Source organism: Durotheca rogersii (assembly GCF_024521655.1).
Source record: "Durotheca rogersii strain YMJ 92031201 chromosome Unknown GGS23scaffold_1, whole genome shotgun sequence".
In the NCBI taxonomy this organism is placed as follows: Eukaryota; Fungi; Ascomycota; class Sordariomycetes; order Xylariales; family Xylariaceae; genus Durotheca; species Durotheca rogersii.
The window spans coordinates 2,255,655-2,282,210 of record NW_026251232.1 but is presented as its reverse complement, the minus strand read 5'-3'; the positions used below and the strand labels follow the sequence as shown (position 1 = coordinate 2,282,210).

At 53.1% G+C, this 26,556-nt stretch overlaps 4 protein-coding genes and 1 non-coding gene across 5 annotated transcripts; 3 read left to right on the top strand and 2 right to left on the bottom strand.

Moving 5' to 3' along the window:
- Window positions 1–9,024: 9,024 nt before the first annotated feature.
- GGS23DRAFT_602229 (histidine phosphatase superfamily-domain-containing protein) lies at window positions 9,025–14,127 on the bottom strand (the record flags this gene model as incomplete). The annotated part of the gene is made up of 4 exons (XM_051519300.1): window positions 9,025–9,361; window positions 9,459–9,901; window positions 9,961–13,031; window positions 13,095–14,127. 4 exons carry the CDS (start codon window positions 14,125–14,127, stop codon window positions 9,025–9,027), a joined length of 4,884 nt encoding a protein of 1,627 aa, XP_051377158.1.
- A 2,228-nt stretch (window positions 14,128–16,355) lies between these two features.
- Window positions 16,356–20,303, top strand: GGS23DRAFT_545558 (WD domain-containing protein). Its single transcript, XM_051514986.1, has 3 exons — window positions 16,356–16,647; window positions 16,705–19,387; window positions 19,445–20,303. The coding sequence occupies exons 1-3, from the start codon at window positions 16,540–16,542 to the stop codon at window positions 19,780–19,782; spliced, it is 3,129 nt and encodes a 1,042-aa protein (XP_051377157.1). The 5' UTR covers window positions 16,356–16,539; the 3' UTR covers window positions 19,783–20,303.
- On the top strand, window positions 20,304–22,998 carry GGS23DRAFT_545555 (MFS general substrate transporter). Its single transcript, XM_051514985.1, has 5 exons — window positions 20,304–20,916; window positions 20,983–21,501; window positions 21,556–21,706; window positions 21,762–22,094; window positions 22,153–22,998. Exons 1-5 carry the CDS (start codon window positions 20,555–20,557, stop codon window positions 22,507–22,509), a joined length of 1,722 nt encoding a protein of 573 aa, XP_051377156.1. The 5' UTR covers window positions 20,304–20,554; the 3' UTR covers window positions 22,510–22,998.
- A 208-nt stretch (window positions 22,999–23,206) lies between these two features.
- On the bottom strand, window positions 23,207–23,307 carry GGS23DRAFT_t3. Its single transcript has one exon. It is a non-coding gene; the product is annotated as a tRNA-Pro (tRNA).
- Window positions 23,308–23,762: 455 nt separating this feature from the next.
- GGS23DRAFT_545551 (uncharacterized protein) lies at window positions 23,763–26,098 on the top strand. The gene is made up of 3 exons (XM_051514984.1): window positions 23,763–23,783; window positions 23,870–23,992; window positions 24,245–26,098. The coding sequence occupies exons 2-3, from the start codon at window positions 23,924–23,926 to the stop codon at window positions 25,907–25,909; spliced, it is 1,734 nt and encodes a 577-aa protein (XP_051377155.1). The 5' UTR covers window positions 23,763–23,783; window positions 23,870–23,923; the 3' UTR covers window positions 25,910–26,098.
- The last annotated feature ends 458 nt before the right edge of the window (window positions 26,099–26,556 follow it).

Sequence of the window (26,556 nt, the reverse complement as noted above, 5' to 3'; positions counted from 1 at the left end):
AGCAAGGATAGGATGGATCTCGAGAGCCACCTAACTCCGTATCCAGAAAGGCAGTCTATGAGTAGTCGCATCTGAAGCTAGCGGACGGCACATCCGCGGGAGACGTACATACCTACTCCTAGTCTTATCCTTCACCGGTCGGCTCTCGCCGCGCATCGTTGATTGCCGACAGAGGGCTCTACCGGATGCCACGGGCTGACCCCCAGCGCACCTCTCGTAAACAGGCTCTGGCGCGCCTTCAGGCCCCGTTGGAAATATGATCCCAACCAGAGGCTGCGTGGGTGTGGTTTCATGTTTCCCACGTTCGATCGGAGATAATATGGGCGATCCCGCAGCACAGCGCCAAAGAGGGAAGGCTGATAAGAGGTTGCGATATGGCGAGAGGCGTGCTGCTGGATACGGATGAGAAACCAGTCATGCGCGAAGCGGAACATGCGAGGTGATCCGGAGCCAGGCCCAGAGTCCCGGCTGTGTTTGCCCATAGGTATCTCGAGGCGAAATGCCCACAAAACCTCGTCTTATGAATGGGTCCGGGGTTTCCACGATGCACGGGCGTACGCAGACACGCACCGTACAGGCAAGTTGTAGACAGCTATTGTGTTGTAAGTAGACAGAGAGAGAGAGAGAGCAGCCTCCTGATGCGACGACACCTCGACATGCTGCCTACCTACCTGCCTACCTTGCCTACGTGCCTACCTATCTACCTGCCTATCTACACGGGGGCGCGTCGTCGGTTCCACAGGTCGTATTATTTATGCATACAGGATCTGACTACGACAACGAAGCCATTGTACGTGGCGTGCCATTCATGTGCGTATCTAAGCCGGCCAAGGCTTTTCCTGACATGACATCAGGCCAGGTTGCTGTATGTGTATGGAGGCGCTAGACTCCTGCGATAGCTCCGGGGTTGCGGTTGGGAACTCGAGGCTTCTGTGGGCCGAGCGGCATTTATGAGGGCCTCAACGCCGTCTGACTTTGCAAAGAAGTGACTGAATAGGTGTATAGTTGAGTTTCGCAGCGCGTGTAACACAGGCCACAGAGGCTCATTGGACGGATGGCTGTATAGCTGACTAAATTTAAACAACCCGGTGTGAGAATCTGACATAACTGCGGGCTTCACTCCGCGGAAAAGGGGGGGGGGGGAGGGAGGAGGGTCTTGCTTGAACGAACCCCACCATCTCCCCTCCCTCTCTGGGTTGGTGCCCGCAATACGCCATATGGGCAGCACGCACGCATATAGCTGTACCAGGTGCCGCGGCGAGCTACCATACTAACATATCCACCGACATATTATAATATCCGCAGAGTCATTTACCTTCCATATGCTATATATAATAACGTAATATTGAATTGTATATAAGTCCCTAATAGAAAACTACAAATAAATGATGAGGGAGCTTTTAGGCCTAAATCAAATACAGTCCTTTAAGAAAGACAGCATATTAGGTAGGTACCTCTTCTACTGACCTCGGCTTACTGTAAGAGGTACCTGCCTACCATCTCACAGCCGTCTACTTAGAGACCCCGGGACTCTCCGCTTAGGCTCATAGAGGTAGAGGTAGGCATGTAGCCTGTACGTGAATTACATCTGAGAGCTACATTAGGCACCTTCCGGGTTCCAGTCGCTCACAATTGCGTCATCTGCAGCCTGTGCAGGCTGTACGTGTACATATGTACATAAGGGTAGGCACATAGGAGGTACCTACCTACCTCCTGCAGCCTGCCTCTACTTAACCTAACCTAGGTAGATACCAGGTACCCAAGTTCCTGAATGGGCGTGGTGCCTAGGAGGCGTAGGTACCCAAGGTATCCACCCGGGTGCCTAACCTCCATGCCTCCATGCCTCCATGGAGCCGTTGCTATCAACTGCTACACCTGCCTCGTTTAGGTATATCTCTCTCTATGTGATACGGACCGGACAACAGCTGACTGTCTTTTCAGGCCAGACAATCTCGCGGTGGAGCGGGATGCAGGTGATGCCCGGCTGTGGCATAAGGACTTGGTACGCCTGACTGTCCACCACTGCTTCTATGGACCGAAGGATACAGAGCGGACACATACCTATACATATCTACATATACAGCCTTGGATAGGAGGTATGTACCTGCATGTTGAAGCATGATGTACCTATATTATATGCCGCTTCACCTATAAGTCGGTTGATATGCCGGCACTCTGGTAGACAAGCGAGCAGTTAGAATTTGCACGTACTACGTAATGCATAGTAGCAGAAAAACTCTTGCTTGGACCCCATGGCCGCTAGGAGGGGGGCGTAATGCACTTCTATTCCGAGCCGCCTCCTTGTCTGTCGGACCCAGTTTCCCTGTCATGGCCTTGGTTGAACCTCAGTTCGCCTAATCAAGCGACTGCTCTTTAGCCGGAGCTGTCAGGGCCGTCGGGTTGCCGTGACTCTCTTGCAAAATGCTTAAACAGGCCAAGCTGCACCGTTTCGGGTTTCCACCCGCCTGGGCAGGGTCTTTCTGTCTAACTCTAGCCGGCACCTAGGTAGATATAATAAAGCGCTCTCTTCTGTTCTCACTGACAACCCTGCCCACCGTCCTTCGCCCGGTCATCGAACGGCTATTGAACCGGACCTGCTATAGCATGCGTACGGATCGAGCTTGTACGTAACAGTGAGTGCGCGCGTACCACCCAACCAAGGGAAAAGAAGAAGAAGAAAAAAACAAGATGGGACCGTACGGTCTAGATCCTCAACGGCACGCCCGATTTGCTTCATTTCCGGGCACAGGGAGAAATTTTCCACTGGCACCGGCGCATAAACCTACAGCATAGGCCGCGAGTTGGCACTATACCGATGTAGGTACAGTATTGGGACGCGCTGGGTGCCCGGAGTCTGGATTCCGTGGGGAGCTTTACCCGTAGCACGTACCTACATACGTCGCAAAGGTCGCGGTCACTTTGTCTAAGTGGTAAGTGGTCAGAGTTCTACTACATCAGGTAGTATATAAACCGATATGACAGGGGACTGCCAGGTTTGCCTGGCTATAGTGTTATCGAGTAAGATTGTCACCGGTAAGGATCAACGGCCCCCCCGCTGAAGATTGGAACGCCAGCCCAATATGAGCTGCTACTATGATGTGCACCGACAAGCTGACATCGTCCCAAAAGCCAGGTACCCCTTGGCAAACTCGCCCTCCTATTGGCTACCGGTCTATTCAGACGGTAACTGTGAGAAACCCTGGGTCCGGCGACGTGGGTCGCCTGCCTGCTATCGTGTGGAGTTCACGTTCCGGATTGGAGCCTTGCGCACCGCTGGTAACCAACAAGGAGGCGCACGAGCGTCGTTTCGAATGAGAAATAGGGCAGCATTTCCTCTTTCTGGTCTTATCGTGTTTCTCGTTTGCCGATCCAGCATACTACGTAGTACCTAGTAGTTATATATATATACACGTTCTTGGGGACGATGTGATGTAACGTGTTCCTGCCCGCCGATTCGCCTTCGTCGAGGTTTCCTTTTCAAGAAAAAAAAGAGAAAGAAGGAAAAAAGACAAGAAATGAAACGAAGAAAAAGCGATGGTTTGCATTAGGCACTTGTAGCGATGTGTGTATTAGACGCGAAAATAGGGTGCTGTATACCTACGTATGGGCCCCGTCTCTCCACCGGTCCGGCAGATTATTTCTGCACCGCTCCGACCCCACTGCAACCACGGTTAGTGAAGGGCTCAATCAATAGAGGTATTTATGCGTGTATTTCCTCCCGGGTCTATATAGGTAGGTACGTGTATTGCGCCCGGGCAGAGATTTGTTGCTTGCTGGGGGGCAGTTTCTACGAATCGGCTGGTGCGAGAGTCCGTAGCTCGCGATCTCAAATGCCTCATCCACGACTCGACTCTCCAAGTCTGCTGATATCTGCTGACTGCGTCCTCATGCGTCGTAGCCTGCGGCCAACCCTGCGACCGACGGGACCTTATTTTTAGAGCACGCGGGCACGGAGCCGGTCTCGCTAACAAAACACCGTAGCGAGGGCATCCTCGTCTCTGGGTTTCACGACTGGATTCCCCGGAGACATTCCTACATTCCTTGGCTGGCGGACGAATCAGAAAATCCCCGAGCGCGAGTCAGGCAGAGTCGTCCACCTAGCAGGAGGGCACTAGGGACTTTCTAAACGGCTTCCATCGTCTTCCTTCGCCCCGCCACGTCGAGCGCTATGCGCGTGCAGGGTGGGAGAGAAGGGCGAGGAGGAAATCGCACGTGGTTCCGATGCCGTCGGCTTGCCGCTCCGAGAGGCGTCGTGCACATGCCTATGAGCATATAGCCTGGTCCATCTATTTTGATTCCCACCCCACCGTCCGACCAGCGCCAGGGGATACCTGGTAGCAATTTGCCGTCTCATGAGGTCAACGAGCCGTCGAGGCTCGCCGCCAATCGGCTGGCTTCCCCTCCGTCTAGAACGCTCCGGCGGCCCTAGCGAGCAATATCGACTACGTGAACCAGCTAACGGAGATGACTCGCGAACAGGTAGGTAGGCGGGCGGCCTACGGTCCTAGGGGGGGCATTTCGACGTAAGGACGTAGGTACGGATTGGGTGAGAAATCCGGCGCTCGGCTCTAGTCACTCCAGTCCCCTTTCTCCCCCCCCAATCGAACTGCTCGGCCCAGCGGTAAATTTCCTGTTCATAGCGAATGCTACCCGACGGGTCGACACGAGACGGGACCTCCTGGCCGCTGCGTGGGCAGGCGGGAGTCCGTCACTCCACGCCAACACTGAGCCGCGTCTGGTTGGCTGTGAGGAGATGCAGACGGCCCAAAACGGAAAGCTCCTCATTTACCGTTGGCACCAACTACCGGTCTCATTAAACTCGCCCAGGTACCTGTACATGGGTACCCTCTACCTCACAACTACCTAGGTAGGTACCTACCTGTCAAACGTACCCACCCAGCTTGCCCGTAACCGGGGGTGGCTCTCACCGGTTTGCCGATGACAACGTCATTTTTCCACCCTCCTCGTCTCTCGGATGGGCCAATGCGATCGATCACTGCTGCTGCCATATTCGATCCCATCTAACCTCAGGAGGCGAAGGGGCCCTCGGGCAAGCAATTCTCACTCTGCTCTCTCTCTTTTTCTTTCTCTCTCTCTGTTTTGTGTGTGTGTCTGTCTCTGTCACTCTGTCACTCTGTCTCTGTCTCCCCCCCTTTTCTTCTTGTCATTAAACCCGAACTCGACGGTTGCCATGATCGCGCGCGCGTATAATCCCTCCCCTACAACGCCCAGATCTCGTCTCGTCTGCCGATCCGGGCCGCGGCGCCCGCACACCCTCGACCGTTTCGTTGCCACGTTGTTCGAGTCCGGAGAGAGAGAAAGAGGGAAAGCAGGAGGGCATCGTGAAGTCAGGTGGCCCCACGGCGCCGGCCTAAATATCAGGGTTGATCGAGCTTAGTTACACACTAGGAATGGCATGGCATGGCGACCAAATTTCCCCAGCATGATCTTCCTCTCCGGGACGAACGCCTCTGTTCACGGGTCCAGTACATCCTGCAGTTCCCTCTTTGCACATGGAGTCAGCGCCCCCCCCCCCCCCCCCCTCCCCTCTCCCTCCCCTTATGCAGGTCAGCAAAGCGGAACCAGACGCGAGCCCCCATGGGTTCGTCCATTCCGACGTCGTACCGTTGGACGTGAGCTTGTTCCGTCTCTGCCCAGCCTGCCAAGGCGTCCAGATTCCCAGAGACGTTTCAGTCGTCGCCTGCAAATTTGCAGCACGGCTTACCGCTTTTTTGCGAAACTTACGATAGCAGTACGTCTTTGCCCATACCCGTCCGAGCTAGTGCTATATGGTCGGTGCCCGCAGGGGGGTAGTGGGGGGGCGGCACCGCACATACATACTACCTAACGTAGTAATGAGCGTGGTAGGCAGCGCTGGTCAAGCCCTGTTCAGCCTTCGAGCCCTTATTTCTGTGCTCATGTCGATTCCCTTATGGGATAGCTGCCCAACAGATCCTCCTATCCGTGTACCCTCTTCCGCTGCCGCCACAGTTACCACCACCACCACTACCACCACCAACGTCTCTCGTGCTAACCTTGTTCGACTCTTCCTCTCACCATCAGACCTCCTCCCTCCTCCTCCCAACGATCCCACGCTGCACGGCCCGGACACAATCATTCGTGGACCAACCGGTGCAAGTGCCGGAGATGCGCTTTTTCTCTGACGTGCTTCCGAAGGTCTTCTGTGCAAGACCAGACATATATGGATGTGAAAATGGCCCGTGGATGGACTGATCTGTGTGTACGTATGCTCACGGTGGTGCGTGAGGTTTGCTGGTTGATTCCCGCTTCCTCCGCTTGGCGCGAGTAGTGCACGACTTGCTCAATACCTCATCGCCATCATCCGCATCGTCACGGATATATGTCGTATGTACCTACGGTACTGTATGAGTATCCGCATACATACATCCGTGCGCACGTACAGATATCTCGGCCATGCCATCTTGCTGGTCATGCACCTTGCGATATCCGGCCAGGAGGTCCCAACGGGGAAAGGGGCCTGGGCTTGAACGGGGCCCCAAAAAGAGTTACGGGCCCTCTGGACAGGGTCTGGCTAGGCAAATCCGAAATCTGGCTCGGTAAAATTGGACAAGACTGGAGAAGCACTGATGACGAACGCAGGCATTAAATTTCTATTTATTTATTCTTTTTACGTATCCGAGTTCATGCCAACCCCTCCGGATTTAATTCCGAACGTTGGGCGAGCAAATCGGGCAGGTCTCAGCCTCGTTTGAGGAGGCTTCGGGCCTCACACGTAGACTGCACGATGCTACCGAGCAGCAAGCAACCCCAACCGGAAGATTCGCAATCAGCCTCAATCCCGTGGTGACGCAGCGCGAAACGGCTGCCGTATGATGTCGACGGCTCTGCATAGTACACCCACAACGGGGCAGATAGGCGTACTATGTACGAACTTGGTTACCATTAGACCCTTTCCCCGGCCCTCTTCCCGTCCTTCTTCCCTTGCTTTTCGGTTCCTGAAATGTGGGCAGCAGGGGCAACCGTTGATGGTAGCTTCGTGGATTTCCGCGCGTCTCCGAGGGATAGCCTCAATATCATATATCTATCCAGGTTCGGCCCCTCCCCGGCATGGCTTTCGGTTAGCTTCCGCCTCCTCATCCGGATCTGCCCATCTACTATCTAGTGCCGGGTCCTGGGCCTTCGCGTTCTGTGAGCCGCGAGCATGAGCACCCAGCCCAATTGGTAAATTGGAGGAGACGACGTGCTTGGGTTTGGTGGCCACCTTTTGTGCCGACGCTGTCTGCCGATGTACGTTAATATCTACTCGCACCCGTTCGCGCACATCCTACCCAAACATGTGAGCGCTGCGTGCAGCCATGACGCATCCATGCATTCGCTCGTACCTACACATATATACATAACGTGTACGTTATATATGTACATAGATGCACGTACGCGAGGTACGGCTCGTCGACGTTACAGACCATCTCCGTCGTCCACTCGGCAATGCTGGTCGAGCCGTCCGTCCGCGAGGAGAAAGCGAGCGAGGGGTACGGAAAGGCTATATCCACTCAAGTATGCGCTCTTACGTCCAGTCCCTGGGATTTTTGACCCGTACAGCCTCCATCCCAGAGCTCGGGGCCAAGAAGGAAGGGGGGGGGGAGGGATAGAGCACGGCCGTTTCACTGCAACATCGCTTCTCATTACGAGGACGGGGTGAATTCGCCTCTCCCTCCACCTCGTAGCCGCAAGGTACGGATCTGCCCCCATTACCGTTACGTTCTCTTCATTACCCCAGCATGTATCCGGTGGTGTGCTGATGATGTGATGACGCAAGGGAATAGCCGACGGACAGATAGGGGGGGGGGAGAGTTGTTAACACATACAATCCTCCGCCAGCCTATCTGTCCACCCATGTACAGAAGAAAAGAATGAAATGGAAGGATGGCCCCAGCAACAAAAGAGAAAAGAAAAAAGAACCGAAATCCAAAGTCGTACTAAGATCACAGTGAGAAATAAAATTCTTCTCGATAAAGGAAATACGAAGGGGCATGGTGTCAACCAACAGTAAATGGAGGTTTTTTTTTCTTCCCATTCGTCACTCTTCCTTCCGGCGGTGAAGGGGGGAGGGGGGACCGTGGGAAACCAAAAGAGACAAAGAAGGGAGCAAATCAAGGAAACTCGAGGGAGAACGGCGAAAGGACTGCCCAGTCAGGATCAGTAGGGCGTACATACATGCATCATGATAAGTAACGCGTCAACCGGGTTTCGAGGTGAGAGGAGAGAAAAGGGGCAGCTCCCCGTACAACCATACGCATTACACTGCATTTCACATACGTGTAGACAACCCAGATAGGGGCCATCTCGCATCGGCGATCGGTGTGTGGAATCTTCGAGTGAGAAGGCGAGGTAGGGTTGGAAGGCCTCGACGGGTGAGATTCGTCGACCTGTCACACAATGTCGAGCCTATCATCTATCATGCTGACAGGCGCACGCAACACATTTCCTCCCCTCTCCCTACCCCCTGGCCTCCCTCCCCTAAACAGTCCACGTGGACTCGATGCCGCTATCCTGATCTCAATAGCAACGGGTTTGTTATCTGCATAGCGCCCACGATGCGCCACATAGGGATACGTCATTTTTTTAAGTGCTGGCGAGGGTGGGCGAGTCCCCGACGTACGAAGCATCATATAAGAGACTCGCCGCTGAGGTGTTATTTGGGTGTGTAGCAGTGACGTTGACGTTTCCCTGACTGCTCATACAAGATGAGTAGAGCCACCAGACCCCTCCCTACTGTGCGCGCATGTTGTGACTCTTAGGTCAGAAACCACTTCCTTTCTCGATCTCTTGCTGTGCGTAATGCGCGTCCATCTTACTCCCTCAACAACCCCGGCTTTATTATGAGATTTTCTCACCGCCTACCTGGCAGACGGGAGAAAGCAAAACAAGACAGGAAGCGTCCGGATGCTCCCTATGGGTAGCATAAACATATCTACTTTAATCCACCGGCTCCTTATCCGGATTCCGTGCCGCCCATGCAGACCATCATCCTGACAAGAGCCATCACTGCTGTTGGTTAGGGGCGCGTGCCCTGCAATCATCCGATTCGGAGGCCGTTATTCCCGATGCGTCTGCGGCCGGAGGCAGAGCTACCGTATTAGCCGTTACAATAGGAGGTGGAAGAGATTTTTCATCAATGGTCTCTTCGGTGTGGTCACGGTGATCGGGTTTCGACGGCGAGGAGATTTCCAGCTGGTCATTTTTCATTTCGACGCCGCCGGTTTCATTGCTCACCGAATCTTTCTCTAGGCAATCCGCTTCGGAGTTTTGGCGCTCCTTCTCCTGGAACGTGAAGGCGTCCGAGAGGTTTACCGCGAGAAACGTCTTGGGTAATTTGACCCTATTGGTTGTCGAATCAGCGATCCATATCTGGAGAATCACGATGATTCGTAGTATGTTGTGCCACAACCTCGGTACTACGCTGGCAGGCCACTTACTGATGGAACTTGGCTCTAAGAGTCTCGATAACTTTCTTCCAGTCTCCATGGGGTGTCAGGCTTCTTCGCGGTGCACACCCTATGCAGTGCTTGCTATCTAGTTGGATGTCTAACGGGTCGAAGATATGGCAGCCGGGACTGATCGTGACCCGAATGCTGTAACTGAACGAGGGCTGGTTGGCAGGAGACGTGTCCACGGGTGCCTTGTTCTCAGACTCGTACAACTCGAAACATATCTGCGAAAGATAGTCGAGCTCGGGAATCGTTCTTCGATTAATCTTGGTTTCGATGCCACCCTCGAGGATGCAGTTCAGCAATGTGTAAATATGCGACTCCTTGGTGAAATAGAAGAATGATTGAGCATCGTCCGAGGCCTGCATCTCTTCAAGATCCTGGACGATCTCCTTAAGTAGGGGCAGAGATGTTAGAAGTCCGATTTCGAGCTACGATATCACGTTAGTGTCGGCCTTGTCTCCTCCAGAGAATTTACGGCCCGGCCTACCTTCTCGCTATCCGAAATGCCGTATTCCTGCGGGCAGATGAAATCGAACAACACCTTCGCTAACTGGTAGAGCTCCCGAAGAGGCTCGAAGCATTCGTCTGTCTTTGCTTTTGTCCGACTATTACCCTTGGCTAAGTGGAAATATTCGGCGGGTTTATCGACTTCGCTGGGATGCTTCATCCACGACCGCCTCCGGAAGATTCGCCTCACGGCCTTCTGGGCCTCTGGCTTCTCAGCCTTGTCTACCCTCTCCAGCCGATCTAGCTTGTCAAGTTTCTCCCCGGATAGCGAATCCGGAGTTTGGCTATCGTCGGGCTTGTCGCCTGCTGCCCCTCCGCCGTCCTCAGATTGCTTGGGCGTTGCTTTGCTCTCGCGATTAATTGTTATGCCAAACTCCTCTTCTAACATATGCCTTGGGGGCGTGAAAACCCACTCTAGAAATTGGCGGTTGTGTAGGGCATCGAATTTCATCGTGTCGTACAATTCCGATATCTTGCTGGGATCAACTTTCTCGTGGTCCCAGAACTCTGCAAAGAGCTTCTCCCACCGCTCGCGGAATAATTCCGCATCTTCGCCACAGCACCAACGGGGCTGGATGTTGTTGACGGCGTTTGCTTGGGAAAGTGACGGAGAAGGCGATGCGCCGGATCCCTCGCCGTGGGCCTTCTCCAGGCCAGGAGGAGAGTTGATAGCGTTGAGGGAGTTCACAGCACCACTATACAGTTTGCTATAATTATATTGCATTACACGACGGTGGAAGTTCATCAGCTGTACGACTCGCGTCTGTACCTCGGAGGGTTCGGGCATGCCTTCAGGCCAGGCGAACTGAGGTGGCCGCTCGTTCCCCTCGCGTAGCAATCCTTTCAACTTCTTCTTCACTTTGTCCATCTCGTCTTTTGCTGCATTGGAGTCATCGAGGAGGTCCTTCCGTATGGTGATGAAGTCCTCCGGAATATCGTTTTTATCAACAAATGACGCAGCCCAGATCTGTGCGCTAGTAGTAACCCTTCTCTCGGAACTACTAAAGACGTGAACCTGATCCAGGATATCGCGGTTCAACAGGAGGTAATCGTTCCGCATATTTTGTGCCAATTCCTGCGCTTGGTAGCGAGCGGAATGGGTCGGTTCTCCTCCCCATTTGACGATGAGCTGTAGCTTGTCGAGAACGAAACTGTTATCGGCCGCCGTGAATTTGGACATCGTAACCCCTGACATAGAGTCTTGGCGTCGCGGTTGCCAGGTTGGTTGATTTTCACCATCGGACGCACTGGTTTCGGCACCTTCATATCTGTCCTGGCCGTCCTTAGCCCCTAGCTGTTCTTTTGCGCGGGAGAGCCCTCCCTGGTCTTTCGCTTTTCTCTGGTCCCTGAGCGAAAGATCCGAAATTTCGGACTCCGTTTTGACGTCCCCTGTGATGTTAGGAGTTGACCCAGGGGTTATTTCGGGCGTTTTCTTCTTACGAAACATGGGCTTGATTTGAACCTTTGTGCCTGCCCAGCCCCCTTTCTTAACCAACACGTTGCGAAGGGACTTCAGCTTGTTTCGGTCTTCTTCGCCAGCCCTCAGGGCCAGATCGACAGCATCAAGAACACTAGCCAAGGCTGGCTCTCCGATCAAGAGGACTTCTTCTTGGTGGCCTTTTAGGAGATCGATGAATGGTTGGGTGTGGAAGGTGAACTTGTACTTTTGCTTTGGAGTACGGTCGGCGTGACGAATGACGGAAACCATGCCCTTGAGTTTCCAAGAGTGTTTCGGCGGGGGCGGGGGCGGCGTCGGTTGTTCCAACTGATCATCAATCTTGTCGTCTGTTGCCCCTGAAGGAGTGGTTGGGAGAGTCGGTGGGGCGGTAGCTGGCAAACTACTCGATGCGGAACCGCTGGTGAGGTAGGCCATGGGCCCGATGATGCTAGTTTGCAGCCTCGCCGCGATTCCCGCGATCCCCAGATCAGGCTTGGGGGCCGACGTGCTACCTGCGCTATGCTCATCCTTGCTCACTTCTTTACTCTCCTCGGGCAACAGCGTACTACCAGCTCCTACAAGCTTCGTCTGGCTTGGGTTCCGTGTGGCAGCCTGTAAGTCTCTCTCTTTACTGGCTAGTAGAGCCCGAGCTAGAGGATCGCCGATATCAGAAATGGTAGGGGATGGCATAGGCGGTGTTGGACCGCCACGGCGTATCTTCTCCTTAACGAAGATATCCTTCAATATGCTAGCACAGTGGTCATAGTATGTGTCATTGTCTTTAACGAAGCTCCAGCCATTGACATCTATGACATAGCTCTTGCCCCCAGCCCGAAGTAAATCGAAGCCACAGACACGTTGACCGAATGTGTTGGCGATTTTGGTCGCAATCTCCTTCTCCTCTGGGCATAGAGAGGTGACGTAGCGAATTTCTTTCCCGTGGGTGTTGCGCCGGACGATGCCGTCTACGACGGGCGACTTTCTCGTTTCGGCATGACAATACTGTGGCCCTACGGTGTAGGCTTTCACATCTTCCGCATTGTCGACCTGCATGAATTTCTCGTATATGAAACTGCCTTCCGGTTCGGTGATGGCACGAGGGACGACGAGATCCTTGACAAGTTCCGAGCTCTTGTTGCCGATTTTTCTAAAGAGTTTGCGGGCGCCTCCGCCGGCAGATTTGGGAAAATAAATGATGATGTTGTGATCCTCGCCGCTGGTCGGCTTTTCAACAAATGGCTTCTTTAATAACGCGCCGTCCACACTGAGGATATCGTCGTCATCGAGCAACTCTACCTTGCGAGGGAAACGGTAGTTTTCCGGTCCGTATGGCTCCACAGTGATACCGCTAACATCTTTTATATGTTTCGCCACATCCGGTGTCAGCACGCTCGGCCCGCCATCTCGATTCACTTCGACTCGCTTGGGGGTAGGTACGCTAATTTTGTCGAGCATTCGCAAGCAGACTCGTCTGTCCCAGAGTATTTTTTGCATCGGCAGGTCGTTGACACAGAACGGTTTCCGGGCTTTGACATAGGAGATTGCCTTGTCCAAGGGGAACCCATCTGAGTAAAAGGAAATCAAGTAGTCACATATCGGCCAATTCTCTACCTCTGCGTAACTGTTAGCAACCGTCATAGTGCCCGGTAAGCGTCATAAGCGGCAGCTCGCTGTACCTTCATCAAGAATCGTCTTATCCCCGAACACAACCACGTCAAACTCGCGGTTTGTGATCAATCTATTTAGAATGTTCCTGCTTGGCTTGCTCCTGGCTTTGGAATCCAGGGCGCAAACGCCGATGATCCCCCATGGGGCTGGCCTGATCTCATCCTTGTCTCTACTTTGAGGACCACGGTCGCTACTAGGACTATGACTGCTATTGGCAGTGCTCCCGCTGAAGCGGCGCTTAGCCCTACTCCGGGATCTAGCCACCTGTGATCGAGAGCCAGGGTTGGATGTGGGCGCGGGAGTCCGTTTGACGAGATCCAGAGGGTTAGTATAATAACTATCCCGCGGCGTCAACTGTGGACCATCGACACTATTCAGGGCATTTGAGCTGGAAGACGTGGTAACCGTCACGGCCGATACACCAGGCTCGGACTGTCCCGGTGCCACGCCCACGCCTTTTCCGGAAGCCATGATGCCCGGCGGGACACTGCCGTTATCGGACCCGGCAGTGGATGTGGTAGAGCTCTGGTTGTTGGGGCCTCCGCGAGTAGATGCCAAAGAGAACGCAGACGAGACCGAGATCCGCTTCCCAGCCTCGTTCTCCGAGGAGGATGAAAGGAGATTCGTACTAGGTTCGGGCAGGTGGCCGTGTGAAGTCGGTTCCACTGGGGGGTGGCCGGGCAGGAGCTTTGGAGTATTGTCGATTCCCTTGACTGCGAGTTCGCCATTCGCGGTAGGAGTAGAAGTAGCGATAGGGGTGCCGGTAATACTAGAAGGGTAGTGTTCATTCCGCGCCTCGGAACCGGACGAGTCGTACATATTGTACGAGGGCGACGGAGGATGAAGCGGCATCAACGACCTCGAGGGAGGAGGCATAGACAAGCTCGCAGGTTCTATGGACACATCAGTGGTGCCGGGCTCGGCATGCCGGCCTTTCCCGCTTGCAATCGAGCTGGCGATGCTGCTGGCTACGGACGACGGAGAGCGGGCGCGGGACTGAGACACGGACCACGAGGCCGACGATGGAGGTCTCGCTAGCATAGGAACGGTGGAGTTGGCGGGAGCGGAAGAGGCAGTAAGGTTTGTGGGATTCTCAGCACCGTCTATCGCACCTGTAGTCTCCATTCTTGCCGACCTCTCCCACTGGACTTGACGTAGGGGTGCTTCAACCTGACTCTTTGTATGAGGTAGGGTGCTGAGGTAAGGTGGTCTGTTCCTCGGGCGTACCTATACCTAGATATAATAATCTGCGACCTGCCGAGTCACCCAAGTTCGCCTAGGTCGCTTGAGTCGCGGGTATCTGACGGTGTGTGTGCTAGCCTGGGACGAAGTTTCTATCTAGGGTTTAGTGACGTAGCCTAAGTAACACGCATATCAGGGTTCAACTATCAGGGTTCAACTTATTACCTGCATGTACGAGACCCCGCCGTGTGAAGCCGGTGCCGAGGTAATGCGAGAGATAGCGGGCAGGCTAGGAACCTGAGGTAGATAGGTAGGTAGGTAGGCGGTAGGAGGTAGGAGGTATGTACGAGGCCAGCGAGAGGGCGTGTAGCTAAGCCGTTACAGGTATGTAAACATACCTACTCAGTTACGCGTCCGATGTCAAACGCTACCATCGCAGGTACTACGAGAACATGTACGGAGGTGGTTAAGGTGACCGAGCTTCATAAAGGCAGGTAGGTGTCGAGCGGGCGGCAAAGGTAGGTAGGTATTGTTCACCCTCGGGCGCGATACCGTCCCGGACCAGGGGTGGCACGCAATCGACCTTCGGGTGCTCGAGATCGACTATAAATCTGGGTGATCAACCGCTGACACCTCAATTCCCCGGGAAACCTGTCGATCCGTCTTGCCGTCTGTAGAAAGCACCGGAACTTTGCACGTTGTCAGCTCTAAGTCGAGGTGGCAATGAGAGAACCAGAGGTAGTCACCCGGGCCCGATTAATTTTCATCGACTAGTCTTTGCCACCAGAGCTGGAGGTGGGTCACGGATACGGAATTTGGAAGCGTCAGGGATACATCTTGAGAGCATCATTACAGGTAGAATTCGACAGTTTGCATCTGCGACCTGGCAATACGTGGCGGGCAAACGGGCCACTGAGGGACCGGGGCAAGTAGACAGCAACAACAATAAGGTAGGTCATGTTATAAAAAAAATAAAAATAAAAAAGGGAGCCGGGACCTCTGTACATATGTAAGGACACGCTCGATTTGCCAACCAAGCACTAGGACAGAATTCATAAACTGCTTTATATGCCTAGAACGTTTCCGTAGAAGAAGGCGAGTGTCTTTGGAGGGAAAAGAGTATGGGATTTAGTTTCTCGATTCCTGACGTTCTTTTCAACCCCCCTCCGACTTATTAGGTAGTTGGGAGTTACACACACATACAGGCAGATGATGGGACATCAAGTTAAGCATAAAATAGGGTATTAAACGGTGCCTCACGATGGCACATCATTAACCACATGCCAGAACATGGGCTTATCTTCGACCCAGCCATTGTTGCTGAATGCCGGACAGCCAGGGTTGGACAGCGAATCAGACAGTAATTGAGGGATTGGGAGGGTGTGGCGTCGAGTGGGGTGGTGACCCTATGGAACATCGCGATGTATACGCAGAGAATAACGGCACTGTATCAACAGCGGTCCTTATCAAGCCTGTGAGAGTTAATACCTATTAAGAGGATATGAATGCGGTCTCGCCGCCTTACGGCTTGCTGAATACCGCAAAGGCACAATCTCTAAGGAGACATTTTAGAGCTGTTGAATAATGCACATGTAGAAAGTGCCTGTACGCAGGTCAGTTAGGGACCTGTAGATAGGTGCCTGATGTACCCGAAAGGTGAGGGAAGATGAGTAGCATAAGTACCTAACTAAGGTGGGTAAATCAGCAAGGTACCTGTAATCCGCAACATGGTACACTATAGAGGAGGAAAATATATAATATTTTTATTTTTATAAATTCTTCTAATAGCTTTACTTCTAAGCTTTATATATACATAACTAACTTATATATATATTTAAAATAATCTTACATACTATAATTACATACTATGAGATAATTATAAAAAAGATACTTATTATATTATATAAAAAAGTTTTTAATAATAAATTTAAATATTTAATATTTAATAAGAATTGTTATAATTTAATGTAAAGTAATAATAGTAGTTTTATGAAGTTATATATAAATAAAAATTATAGAATATAGTTATTTACTTAATAATTATTACGATATGATTAGGATGCTATCGGAATAAAGGAATCCAATATACTAGAAGAACTTTTCCTGTGTATATCCTCGTTTAACTACTAAAAATGCTTGCCAACTGGAAGAAAGTTGGTTACGCTACGACTCCGACGTATTATAGAAATACTCCAGCAGCGCAATCCATAATCATGCAAATCGATCTAGGAATCTAGTTGCCAATTCGAATTTGAGCAACGATTTGTTGCGATGTCCCATTCAGATCATGACGGCCCTTTGGCTAAGCGTCAGAAGCTCAGCTCCGTCACGAAACCCAAATCTTCCGCATCGCAGTCCAGGGTCTTTGCTCCCTATCGGGTACGTTTTAGGGCCATAGCAATGATAATCCAGATCTAACACAGTCTGTTATGTTAGACTATTGGCCTCGTCTCTCCCACTAACGTGCCCTTCGCGTCGGTTCCCGTGGGAAATGTCTCCTTCCAAATCACCACGTCCACCGGCCGATCGCTTCAGACTTACGATCTCAAACGCGGTCTCAACCTCATCTTCGTGACCCAACCGCAGACGCCATGTGCCATCACCGCAACATGTGCCTCGAAACAAAAGACCTTTGCGGCCTGGGGCGACCCACGCGAGGGGAATGCCCAGGGCGTCTGGGTCTTTCGCGGGGCTAGGAAGTTCGCCGAGTTAGAACTGCCACCCGATCTCCAAGAGCCCATAAAGCAAATCCTCGTTTTCGGTTCCTGGATTGTTGCGTGCTGCCTGACGAGGATAGATGTGTGGAAAACGGCGACGCTAGAGCATTACACGACGATCACTACCATGACTTCCAATAAGGATGGCAACGAACTAACTGGTGGTATATGTACCATGCCGACGTACTTGAACAAAATATTCGCTGGCCGCCGAGATGGATGGGTTGAGATCCGGAACATCTCCACGGGCAAGCTGATTTACACGATTTTACCGCCGTCTACTAAGTCTGGTGCTGTCACTTGCATGCAGCCAACCCCGGCACTCTCGTTAATGGCAATCTCGTATGCGAACGGCTCACTGGTCATCCACAATGTACTCACGGACAAGAGGGCGCTTCAGGTGAAGGCGGGCGCCGAGGACGCGCCTGTGACGAGCATAACATTTCGGACCGACGGTTTTGGAGCCGGCCAGGATGGGCGTAGAGATGGGGTCATGGCCACCGCGACGCAGTCGAGTGGCGATGTCACATTCTGGGACCTCAATAGAGGCAGCAGGATTACGAGTGTCCTTCGAAGTGCCCATTACCCTCCAACACAAGAGGGAGCCTCAGTTCGGGGAGGAGTGAGCAAGATCGAATTCCTTATCGGCCAGCCAGTCATTATAACCAGCGGTAGGGATAACTCCTTGAAGACGTGGATATTTGATGAGACGCCCTTTTCGCCAATCCCACGAATTCTACACAGCAGAAGTGGTCATGCGGCACCGGTCACATGCTTGCACTTTTTGCCTTCCAACTTCGGGGGCGCTGAAGCAGGCAATAAATGGCTTCTTAGTGGCGGCAGAGATCGAAGTCTCTGGGGTTGGAGTCTTCGCCGGGATGGCCAGAGCACAGAGTTAAGTCAAGGTAATATTCGCAAAAAGGCCAAGAAGTACGGCATTCTTGCGAATAACGCCCCGGGTCGCGGTCCGACAACCACCCTCGATGACTTAAAGGCACCAGAAATTACCTGTATAGCGTGCTCGTTGAATCGCGATGGTGGGATCGGTGCTTTGCCTGGCAAGCAGATGTTGTGGCAAAAATCTCAAAATCAGAGGCAACCCGTGGATGCTGAAATCAGCGGCAGGACCGGTTGGGAGAGCGTGGTGACAGCACATAAGGACGATCCATTCGTTCGCACTTGGTTTTGGGGCCGGAAGAGAGCTGGAAGGTGGGCGTTCCAAACCGGCGACAGTGCGAACGTGTCCGCCGTTGCCATGAGCATGTGCGGAACCTTCGCGGTCGTAGGATCGGTTGGAGGATCCATCGACATGTTCAACCTACAGTCGGGGCTACACCGCCAACGATTTCCGTCAAAACTCACGCCAGCGCAGGCCAGGAGGGTCAAGATGCAACAATTAAGACAGGCAGACACGGTGGCGCAGCTTCACGCCCGTTCTACTACCGGGTTCGCGCCTGGCACCGGAAAGCATACACAGGCCGTGACCGGCATTGTTGTCGACTCCATGAATAGTAACGTGATCAGCTGCTCGCTAGATGGCAAGGTGAAATTCTGGGAGTTTCTAACGGGAAATCTGCTTGAGGAAATCAGCTGGGTTCCGACGACAGGGGTCACAGGCTCTCGTTATCATGCCGCAAACGACCTGATGGCTTTCTCGTGTGATGACAACTCTATCCGGGTTGTTGACATCGAAACGAAACAGACGATACGAGAATTTTGGGGATGCCGGGACAAGATCAATGATTTCGCGTTCTCGAGTGATGGTCGCTGGATAATAGCAGCTTCTCGAGATACTATGATACGCGTTTGGGATCTCCCGACGGGCCACCTTATCGATGTCATCCGCCTAGAGAAGCCTTGCACTGCGTTGGCCATCTCGGCAACAGGTGAGTATCTCGCTACGGCTTCTGAGGGAAAGTTCGGCGTCGACATTTGGACCAACAAAGCGCTGTTCGCTCATGTGTCAACCCGGCAAATATCCGAAGATGCAGTCCAGCAGGTATCGGGACCGACAGCATCAGGAGAGGGGGGTCGAGGGCTCATAGAGGTGGCCTTCGAGGATATGGGGTCAGAGAGAAACGAAGACGACGTTGCGCCGCCCGACGTAGACCAGCTCAGCAGCGACATGATGACTCTGAGTTTGGTTCCACGAAGCAGATGGCAGACACTTCTGCACCTCGATCTAATCAAGACGAGGAATAAACCGATGGAGCCACCCAAAGCCCCAGAAAAGGCCCCCTTTTTTTTGCCGTCGACGGTCAGCGCCGGAGCGCCAAACCAGGAATTGGTCCAGAGAAAAAGTGATGAGGATCAGGGTCAATCGAGGATCGTCCGCTTCGACCGCAACAGAGTGGAGCAAGCATTCACACGCAAACTACAAGCAGGGGCCGTTGGTGGTAATTGTAAGAGCCATCAGCTGCTTTTGGGTGCTTGACCACTCGTGAACTAACCCTCTATAGTTGACGAATTCATCGAATATCTGAAATCTCTTGCCCCGGCTACGGCTGATCTCGAGTTGCGGTCCCTTACGCCCGGGGATAGCGACGACTCGAATGAGCTTCTCCACTTCATCCGCGCACTTACCAGCCGCCTCATGACACGCCGCGACTACGAGCTGACACAGGCGTGGATGACCGTCTTCCTACGGCTGCACTTCGATCTAATCCTACAAAGCGACGCCCTCAAGCACGCGCTTGGGGAGTGGAAGAGGTGCCAGGCGGATGAGTGCGGAAGGTTGGACAGTCTAGTGAGCTACTGTGGCGGCGTAGTCGGTTTCCTCAGGAGCCCTCGGACATAAGGGAAGGTCGAGAAAAGAGAGCGGTCGAAACTACGACAGTGAAATGCCGACATACGGCCCATGCGAATCGAGGAGGCTCATTGAAGCTTCGCGTGGCGTCCCGAGACGGAGATGGATGGAATTATCTCCATCCAGAAGTCGGGCACCCCGATTTAGCGATCTACCGAACAAACAACGGTAGCAACAAGATGTAACTTGATATATCTCTTTGGCTAGCATTGTGAGGTGTGTGGTAGTGCTCGGACGAGCTGAGCATACTGTGTGCGAACAAATAGTTGGCACTAGCTGAACATTTCAATGATGTATTCGACGTTTACCAATGTTTGCTGGAATTTCTCCAGAATTGCTGCTCGTCCCCAGCCCGATAACGGAACACCTCGCTAACATGTTGTGCGGCGTCAACGATTGTGTCTATGTACCTATGTAGTACATGATATGTACGTATCCGATAAAGATTGAAATATCGGATGGCTCACCATTACCGGGGTCCAATCACACCATATATTATTATTACCTAGTGGCGACTCGGACCCCGGGGCATATTTCGCCTTACCGCGTCGTTCATGGGTGGCACAACTGTGCAAAAATACATATTGCCAAGACGGTGGCCTTCAACAGTTGGTACTGCTAATTTTTACGCCGGGGTTTAAAGCACAGTCGAGCAGCTATCCGAGGCTTGGGCGCGAGAGACCCCTCGATTATACGGGCATTGTTTACGTGCTGCGTAGCGGACAAGTCACTTGGGAAGTTCCTTGTCGTCGTCTTGGAGGCGATGACCGTGGGGATGCCGTCGGACCAGCTCTCCGAGATCGCCGAGGCGCCGCCGGAGCAGCCCAAAGCCAGCAAGACAAGGGCAGCGCCGCACCAAGCCGCGATTTCTGCCGAGGGGGGGCCGGCTGCGAATGACGACGCGGAACATGGGTTGCCGACACTTCAGAAGGCTGCATCGCACTTCGGGGATCGCCCGGAATGCTTCAAGAACACCTTTCAAGAGATCTCCTTCGTTTTTCAGGCGACCGTCGCGACCGCCACGACCTCGTTTCTGTCGGGCGTCGCCCTAATCATCACGGTCCCCGTCTCGCGCGATCTGGGCATGACCCAGGGCGAGATAGCATGGATCAGCGCTTCGACGTCGTACGTGTAGACCGCGTAGTAGGCTCATGGTCTCCCCGCCTCGCCGGCGCTAATATGCAAATCTAGGCTTGTAGCCGGGGCACTCCAGCTCGGGCTGGGGCAGCTGGCGGACCTCCTAGGCCGGAAGGCCATGTTCGTCACGGGCATGGGATCCTTCAGCGCGTTTGTGCTACTGGTCGCGTTTGCCCAGAACCCGCTCTGGATGCTGGTGGTCTGCGGCATCCTCGGCGCCTGTTCCGCCATGGTAGTGCCTCCGGCCATCGGGATACTGGGCGCTGCCTATGCGACGCCGTCGAAACGGAAGAACATGGCCTTTTCAGCCTTCAGCGCAGGCAACCCGCTCGGCTTCGTTTTTGGCACCATCCTCTGCGGTATCGCGACCGAGCTTTCCAGTTGGCGCGCGGCGTTCATCATGCTGTGCATCATCTGGGCCGTCCTCACCGTCCATGCCATCTGGGCCGTCCCGAATGTAGAGAATTTTGACCGGGCTCCGTTTCGGGAGCGGCTGAATAGCTTGAAGCACTTTGATTATGTAGGCACGATGCTGACGGTTGCCGGGACGGGCATGTTCACTGCGGGCCTAACGTAAGTTATCGTCGTCGCTCTTGTTGATACGGTTCAAGTATTGATCGAAGCCAGTCTAGGTCCTGAGATGGGTTGGAATTGGGCGACCGTCATCGCGTTGCTTGTCGTTGGCGTCGCTATATTGATCTTTTTTGTGGTGTGGGAGAGGTCATTTTCGACCCCCCTAATGCCTCCATACATCTGGAAGGACCGGAATTTCAGTCTTGTAAACGACCCTGCGCTCCCAAAGAAAATTATAACCGCGATACTAATTCTCCTAGATAATCGGCGTCATTCTTCTCGGCACCATGAGCTTTACGGCGAGTGGCTTCTGGGTTGCCTTCTTCCTGCAGGAAATTCAGGGTCTGACCACCCTCATGGTCGCCGTGCGCCTCCTCCCGATGGCCATTGCGGGGCTGCTCTGGAATATCATCGCGGGTCGGATACTGCATCGTATCAATAACACTGGCATTATGGTCTTCGGTGCTGCGTGCTATGTCGGTGCTAGCTTATTGCTCTCCTTCATGAAGCAGGAGAGTAGCTACTGGGCCTTCATGTTCCCTGCACTTGTCCTCAACGTTGCAGGGGCGGACTTCCAATTTAATGTTGCCAACGTGAGTTGTACTTTAGTAACTAAACTCCTCCAAACGACTTCCATCTAACCGGCATTAGATGTATGTGATGCAATCGCTGCCTAAGCACCAGCAGTCCCTAGCGGGAGGGATCTTTAACGTCGTGATCCGGTTGTCTAACACCGTCGTGATGGGAATTTCGACGGCCGTCTTCAGCACTGTTCAGCAGACCGCAGAAGGCACGGCTGATCCAATGCTGAAGTTCACGAGAACCTTTCAGGTATCGGTAGCGTTTGCGGCAACGAGCCTCCTAGTATCCCCTTTCATCCGACTGGGGACGCAGGGCAACCACCCCAAGGAGACGAGGCCGGAGGAGACAGACCAGTCGGAGAAGTCTGCGGTGGTCATCGTCGGTGTGGGGGACAGCGAGCAGGAGGACCAGAAACAGAAGACGTAGGTAGGCAGCCTCTGCGGTGATTGCATATGCAGAGAGCCAGCCGGTTTACATTCTACGACAGGCCAGATGGATGAAGCTACCTTGACCTACGTAGTACAGGGAGATCCCGGTCCCCTCCCCTCCCCTCCCCTCCCGGCCTTACAAGTATACCTATACCTTTTTGTTGAAGCTGGCATTATTACACCCAACAAATCCGACGCGGGTGGTCGGTGTCGTGTACGCGCAACAGCAAGCTCAAATTGTAAATCCTCAAGCCAGCCAGCCCGTCTATTTCTCTCTGCTTCCTGGACTTTATTTTTCTCAAGTCTACATATTTCTAAGGAAGCAGATAAAGATTGTGTTGGGATACTAGTGGACCCTTCCAAACTGAACGGCTTTTCAGAAACTACTGACAATGTCGCAATACATTTTCTTACACGTTATCTTCCGCACACCCATTCTAGCGTATAATCTTAGAGAAGCAAGGCGCAAAAAGATTATATTATGACCATAGTCGTTATTTGAAGAGCATGCGCTCGAGAAACCCGACCAACCAAATACAAAAGAAATACTGAGATCAACGCTGTAGCCTAAGACGAGAGGCGGACGGGTGTTGAAGGGTTCGGCAATTGGGTGAGGCAGCCGAAAGGGCAGAGGAACACAGCGCATTTATTCTCTAGCTATTGTCCGCTAGGACATAAAAAAGCTGCAATCATTCGGGCTCAGCCGGGGATTGAACCCGGGACCTCACACAACTTCTCCCATTTTCTGGGATTGGCTTTACCCGAAGCGTGAATCCTACCACTAGACCACTGAGCCTGTGCTCATTGATTCAGACGACTCTTATGGATTGTTATATACTACCGATGGCTTTGTGGCACATTAATTCCCGGGTGCGCCTGCGCAGGGTCGCCCCCGCTGGATATAATGGCGCGTCCCTATGGTAAGTATAACCCTCCTTATCCATATCTGTACTTAGGTACATAGTATTTATCACCCCCCCGTCCTTTGCGGATATCCCGCTCGCTCGCCTTGTCATCCTACGCGTTATGTGAACTAGATCGCTTCATTTTGACACCTCGTCCTCTTTCGTCTCTTTGCCTCAGGCGTTGCCTCCTTCTGCTTCTTCCATTTCTTCTTCGTTTTCCCCTCCTTCCTCTCCGATATATACATATACATGCTGTTAGCTTCCTCCCCACGACGCCCTCTCCCGCCCAGTCGCCCACCAATCCCAGACCTATAAATAAATCTATCCGTGTGATCAGGGACGGACGGATGCCAACGAATATACCCCAGTCAGCCCTCCTATTCCGGATTAATTCGCGCCCCAGATGCTCACGCTTGCACGCCCAATCAACACTGACGATAGCTTACCATCTAGGTACCATGCTATACCTACCTCGCCCATCTCACTTCTCCTGACCCGGCCTGAAATATGTTCCTATCAGGATTGCTGAGTGCCCCATCGAGGAGGAGGGGTTCCTCCAGATCGCATAGGTCCAAGGTATCTACACACTCTCCCGACGTCTCGCCCTCGCGACCCCGAGCTCTCGATGGCTCCTCGTCTGAATATCTTGCGGACGAGTCACAGCTCCAACCCGTTACCCAGCCGTCCCAAGATGTGCTCGACCTAAACCAAAACCTAGAAATCCTCGCCTCGCTCTTCCCCGACGTCCAAGTCGAAGTGTTCAGGGAAATGCTCGCGTCCTTTTCCGAAGAATCCCGGCTATTCATCATCACTGACAAGCTGCTCAAGAATCCTGGCGAATTTGTCAAGGGCCGGCGGAGAGCGGCCGATCAGGACGGTCCCGCTTCGAATACCCTCGTCTCGCGCACCGAGGCCTTCAGAACAACAGAGTACAGGAACGCGGTGCGATCCCTAGCGTTGCAGGAATTCAAGGGCTTGTCTAAATCCGTCATCGACGCTGTCTTGTCCGAATTCAACCACTCTTATCTTGACGCCCGACCGACTCTAGTAGACCTATCGTCCAAGTCGTGGAAGTTTACCATATCCTCTCTGTTCTTCCGTCGTAAACCTGTCACCTCTGCTGAGGCGGAAACGCACCCCCTTATTATATGGAAGCCTTTCGACGACGGACCCTCGAGACCGACCCTGAAACCCACAGGCAGTCCGGAGTTGGACAGAGAGTTATTCGAGGAGTTGATCGTGCCATTGCAGCAACGCGAGAAGCTTGCGAGGGAGGAACGCGACTACGTCTTAGCCATGTCCTTGCATACTGAGGAAGCCGAAGCCTGTGAAGCAACATACGAGTGCAACTGCTGCTATTCGGACGGCGTCTTCGAGGAATTCACCGCCTGCAGCGCCGAGGGACATATGGTCTGCTTCAATTGCGTCCGACACTCTATTACCGAGGCCGTCTTTGGCCAAGGTTGGCATCGTAGCATCGACAAAGACACGGGCACCCTCCGGTGTCCTGCTGTCGCATCGGTGGAGTGTCAAGGTTGCATATCATCGGAGCACATGTGTCGGGCCATGAGCGGGGGGAAGAACGGGGACGAGATCCTACGCAAGCTCGATCAGCGCCTGGCAGAGCATAGCCTCCTGTCCAGCGGTTTATCCCTGATTCGGTGTCCGTTCTGCACTTACGCAGAGGTCGACGATTTATACTTGCCGACGAACGCGTCGCGGCTAAAGCTACGGTCCAGGAGTCTCGCCAACATTCTTCTCGCGTTGATTACCTTGCTCCTCTTACCGCTGACCTTACCCATAATAATACTAGCACTAGCCTATACCATTCTGTATCTGAATAGGTCATTTAGGGAGAGGGTATACCGGCAAATCAACGAGGCGCTCGGCCGGTACCAGCGTCGCCGCCGTGGCTTGAAATTTCATTGCCAGAACCCATCCTGCGGTCGTCCGTCTTGCATATCATGCTCGAAAGCATGGGTGGATGTTCATGTTTGCCACGAATCATCTCTTATCGCTCTGCGCACACAGGTCGAGCAAGCAATGTCGATGGCTATTAAACGCGTATGCCCCCGCTGCAACACGTCGTTCGTCAAGACAGCCGGGTGCAACAAATTGACCTGTCCCTGCGGCTACAAGATGTGCTACGTCTGCCGTAAGGACATTGGTGGAGAGAATGAGGGGTATCAGCATTTCTGTCAACATTTCCGACCCGAGGGCGACGGACGGCGGTGTAGAGAGTGTGATAAGTGTAATCTATGGGAGGCTGAAAATATTGAAGAAATTCTTCGACAAGCAAAGGAGGAGGCAGAGCGAAGATGGAGGAAAACCGAGATGCGCGAGCTATCTGATGCCGAAAGAGCATACCTCGAGAATAACGAGGTAGGTGATTTCCGTCTAGGAGACATGGTTCTCAACCGGTGGCTCCCGCGCGGTAGAATACCAACTATTGAGGAATTCTGGGACGTTGTTGTCAGCTCCTTATTTGTATAACGACGAAATGGGCCAGGTCGACACGCGAGCCGGGGAAGGGGGTTGCTTCATCTGCATATTCGAAAACATGAAGGTATTTCATACACGCATAGCATAGGAGTAAGCACGAATAGCGTGAGCACTGTTTACATGTTAATATCTATCCGTAAACAGGATAACAGTCTTGCGTCTAACTCGGTAACAACGCACCGGATCTCCCTATTTGCGGCACCTTATTCATATGGTAGTATATGTATACCTCTTTCCCCGGCTTTCCTTTCCTTTTCTCTCCGTATACAAGAGCTAGCAGTAACACCAACTCTAGCCCATCCATACCCCAACCACGGGCATAGCCAACATGAGTAGGTAATTTTATCATGCACGCAGGGGGAACACTTCTCAGTAGTTCCAGACGTTTCGTATCGATGGTCGGGGAGACTACTTCCGTTGACCCCCGGCTATCTTCCGTCTCCTCTACCACGCCAGCCGCGATAATATCCTCGCCGTCCAGGTGCGGCGAAGAGCCGGGGTATCGGCCGGTTCGAACTGATAGTAGGGAGGGGGTTGACAAAGGCGCGACGGCTAATGGACGCGACTCTCTGCGGTCTCCGAGCAGAACCGTAGGTACGTGAAAGCCGCTTTGCTCTGCTTCCCGCCCCCCCTCTCGT